This window comes from Homarus americanus, unplaced genomic scaffold (genome assembly GCF_018991925.1).
Source record: "Homarus americanus isolate GMGI-L3 unplaced genomic scaffold, GMGI_Hamer_2.0 scaffold28579, whole genome shotgun sequence".
NCBI classification, from domain to species: domain Eukaryota; kingdom Metazoa; phylum Arthropoda; class Malacostraca; order Decapoda; family Nephropidae; genus Homarus; species Homarus americanus.
Genome location: NW_024727165.1, coordinates 136,251 through 140,433, shown reverse-complemented (window position 1 = coordinate 140,433; position 4,183 = coordinate 136,251). Strand labels below are relative to the sequence as shown.

General features: G+C 55.3%; 2 protein-coding genes across 2 annotated transcripts; both read left to right on the top strand.

Annotated features, from left to right (window-relative positions):
* Positions 1–253: 253 nt before the first annotated feature.
* On the top strand, positions 254–1,708 carry LOC121865795 (basic salivary proline-rich protein 2-like). Its single transcript, XM_042365354.1, has one exon. It carries the CDS (start codon positions 254–256, stop codon positions 1,706–1,708), a length of 1,455 nt encoding a protein of 484 aa, XP_042221288.1.
* On the top strand, positions 1,705–2,355 carry LOC121865794 (S-antigen protein-like). Its single transcript, XM_042365353.1, has one exon. The coding sequence runs from the start codon at positions 1,705–1,707 to the stop codon at positions 2,353–2,355; it is 651 nt and encodes a 216-aa protein (XP_042221287.1).
* The last annotated feature ends 1,828 nt before the right edge of the window (positions 2,356–4,183 follow it).

Sequence of the window (4,183 nt, the reverse complement as noted above, 5' to 3'; positions counted from 1 at the left end):
GAGGCATGACCAAGGGCACGGGAGGGAGGCATGACCAAGGGAACGGCACCGGAGGGGTGCATGATCAAGGGCACGGAGTGGGGGCATGACCAAGGGCACGGAGAGGGGCATGACCAAGGTCACGGAGGGGGGCGACCAAGGGCACGGAGGGGGCATGACCAAGGGCACGGAGGGGGCATGACCAAGGGCACGGGAGGGGGGCATGGCCAAGGCACGGAGGGGGCATGACCAAGGGAACGGCACCGGAGGGGGCATGACCAAGGGCACGGAGGGAGGCATGACCAAGGGCACAGGAGGGAGCATGACCAAGGGAACGGCACCGGAGGGGTGCATGATCAAGGGCACGGGAGTGGGGGGCATGACCAGCACGGGAGAGGGCATGACCAAGGTCACGGAGGGGGGGCATGACCAAGGGCACGGAGGGGGGGGCATGACCAAGGGCACGGGAGGGGGGCATGACCAAGGGCACGGAGGGGGGGGCATGACCAAGGGCACGGAGGGGGGGCATGGCCAAGGGCACGGAGGGGCGCATGACCAAGGAACGGCACCGGAGGGGGGCATGACCAAGGCACGGACGGAGGGGGCCACGACCAAGGGAACGGACGGAGGGGCCACGACCAAGGGAACGGACAGGAGGGGGCCACGACCAAGGGCACGGACGGGAGGGGCCACGACCAAAGGAACGGGACGGAGGGGGCCAAGACCAAGGAACGGACGGAGGGGCCACGACCAAGGAACGGACGGAGGGGCCACGACCAAAGGAACGGACGGAGGGGGCCACGACCAAGGAACGGACGGGAGGGGCCACGACCAAGGAACAGGACGGAGGGGCCACGACCAAAGGAACAGGACGGAGGGGCCACGACCAAGGAACAGGACGGAAGGGGGGCCACGACCAAGGAACAGGACGGAGGGGCCACGACCAAGGAACAGGACGAGAGGGGCCACGACCAAGGAACGGACGGAGGGGGCCACGACCAAAGGAACGGACGGAGGGGGCCACGACCAAGGAACGGGACGGAGGGGCCACGACCAAAGGAACGGGACGGAGGCCACGACCAAGGGAACAGGACGGAGGCCACGACCAAGGAACAGGACGGAGGGGCCACGACCAAAGAACGGGACGGAGGGGCCACGACCAGAACGGGACGGGAGGCGACCAAGGAAGGGACCGGAAAGGGGCCACGACCAAGGAACGGACGGAGGGGCCACGACCAAAGGAACAGGACGGAGGGGCCACGACCAAGGGAACGGGACGGAGGGCCACGACCAAGGGAACGGACGGGAGGGGCCACGACCAAGGGCACAGGACGGAGGGGCCATGACCAAGGAACAGGACGGAGGGGGCCACGACCAAGGAACGGACGGAGGGGGCCACGACCAAAGGAACGGACGGGAGGGGGCCACGACCGGAACAGGACGAGGGGCCACGACCAAGGGAACAGGACGGAGGGGGCCACGACCAAAGGAACGGACGGAGGCCACGACCAAGGGAACGGACGAGGGGCCACGACCAAGGGAACGGACGGAGGGGCCACGACCAAGGAACAGGACGGAGGGGCCACGACCAAGGAACGGACGGAGGGGCCACGACCAAAGGAACGGGACGGAGGGGGGCCACGACCAAGGAACGGGACGGGAGGGGGCCACGACCAAAGGAACAGGACGGAGGGGCCACGACCAAGGGCACAGGACGGAGGGGCCATGACCAAGGAACGGACGGAGGGGGCCACGACCAAGGGAACGGACGGAGGCCACGACCAAAGGAACAGGACGGAGGGGGCCACGACCAAGGGAACGGACGGAGGGCCACGACCAAGGAACAGGACGGAGGCCACGACCAAAGGAACGGACGGAGGGGCCACGACCAAGGGAACGGACGGAAGGGGCCACACCGAGGAACGGACGGAGGGGCCACGACCAAAGGAACGGGACGGAGGGGCCACGACCAAGGGAACGGGACGGAGGGGCCACGACCAAGGAACAGGACGGAGGGGGCCACGACCAAGGAACGGACGGAGAGGGCCACGACCAAGGGAACGGACGGGAGGGGCCACGACCAAGGGAACAGGACGGAGGGGCCACGACCAAGGAACGGGACGGAGGGCCACGACCAAGGAACGGACAGGAGGGGGCCACGACCAAGGAACGGACGGAGGGGCCACGACCAAGGAACGGGACGGAGGGGGCCACACCAAGGAACAGGACGGAGGGGGCCACGACCAAGGGAACGGACGGGAGGCCAACCAAGGAACGGACGGAGAGGGCCACGACCAAGGGCACGGACGGAGGGGCCACGACCAAGGGAACAGGACGGGAGAGGGCCACGAGATACAGATTATAAAACCACTTTGACGTAACAAATTAATGGTCTGATTTACCTCAACAAATTACCCCAGAAATCAATAACTTACCTAAGGCATTTAATCAGGAAATAACCCCCACCTCCTTCTCCTCCCTCCAAATGCCTAACTCTTATAGCCTTGGTGATCCTCCTCGAGAAGCACTGACCTAGAGACTCGACATGCATGCTTGGAGGATTTTCATCAAGTAATACTCCAGAGATCAACACACTTGGTGACTTTTTTTTTCCCTTCACAACAACACCACTCTGCCAGTCAGCTGTGTTTGTTGACATAATTTTTTCTTCTGGATTTTTTTTTTTTTTGCTTTTATGGTCAAGTGTGTGTGTGTGTGTGGGGGTGTTATGAGGAGATCAACCATAAACCTTGAAGACTTCTCTTACGGTACGAGTATATTTAATAATGTTTTTGGATTCTCTTTTAAGCTTATCGTTACTCCAGCTTACTTTAACTCTAACTTTAATTCCAACTAATTTTAAATCCAGCTTAATTTTATCAAGCTTAAGATTAATTAAGCGTATCTCTAAGGAAACTGATAATTAGTTGCGTTTATCTAGAATTAATCTTATAAGTAAATGTAAATAATCAAATTTACAGGTAATTAAACTCATTTAAAATTAAGATTGTAATTAATTAGACTCGTCTTTCGTCAAGCTTATAAGTAATTAATATCTTCTTTGATGAGTATGCTGAATTAAGCTTATGATTAATTAAGTTCATCTCCAGTTAAACTTATAAGTAATTAAATTATTTCTATTAATCTTATATGCAATTAATATTTTACATAATTTATTGATCTTAAAATTAATTAAAGTTATTTATATATAAGCATCTTATAAATTTAACTCCTATCAATTAAAGTTTTGTCAAATCAAGCTTACACTTGATCAAACTTACATCTGATTAATCCTATAAATAATATAGCTTATCTCTAATTAAGCTGTGTCGTGCTGGGTGACGTCAACACTTGTTCTGTTTACTCTCAGTCACCGACTTTTCCTGACCCAGACCACGCCTTGTTGACAAACACCCCACCTAAAAACACAGTTTCCTATTTTGGAACAGAACATGACCCAGTACGATGGAACGTGACCTTGCATGATGGGGAATAAATTAACACGATGGAACGTGACCTAATGTCATGGAACGTGACCTAAGGTAATGGAGCATAAATTAACGCGATGGACCATACATTAACGCGATGGAACATGACCCAAAAGATGGAGCACAACTTAACACGATGGAGCATGATCTAACGTGATGGAGCATAAATTAACGCGTTGGAACATACATTAACGTGATACAACATGACCTAACGTGATGGAATAAAAATTAACATGGGGGGAATAACTCCTAACGCAATGGAAAAGAACTAACGAAAAACAACCCGACCCGACCCGACCCGACCCGACCCGACTCACCCAAGCACAACACACCAACAGGGTCCGTCGGTAGCCAAGACCTCGCGATAAATGATCGTCACCTGCGGGGCCACCAAGGTAACCACCCAGGGGGACCACCAAGGACCATTATGTCACCTTCTGTCGCTGTACAGGTGCTCCCGAAGCCCACCTGGACCACCTAATGATTCACCTGTTGTACCTGAGGATGATGTACACACCTACACCTTACCAACCCCCTTATCCCTCCCTCCCTCCCCTCCTCTCCACTGCCTCCTCTCTCCCCAGATGACGTCACGAGTAGTCTTGTTTGTCTATCTGTCTCTGTCTGTGTCTCTGTCTGTCTCTAAGTCTCTCATAGTCAGTTTCTCCTTTTTTTTCCTTTGAGTAATAGCAGAAATGACATTGCTCTAGCTTCTC

Coding starts and splice junctions, on each gene's coding strand:
- LOC121865795 (XM_042365354.1), top strand. CDS start 254: ATGACCAAGGGCACGGAGGGAGGCATGACCAAGGGCACAGGAGGGAGC.
- LOC121865794 (XM_042365353.1), top strand. CDS start 1,705: ATGACCAAGGAACGGACGGAGGGGGCCACGACCAAGGGAACGGACGGA.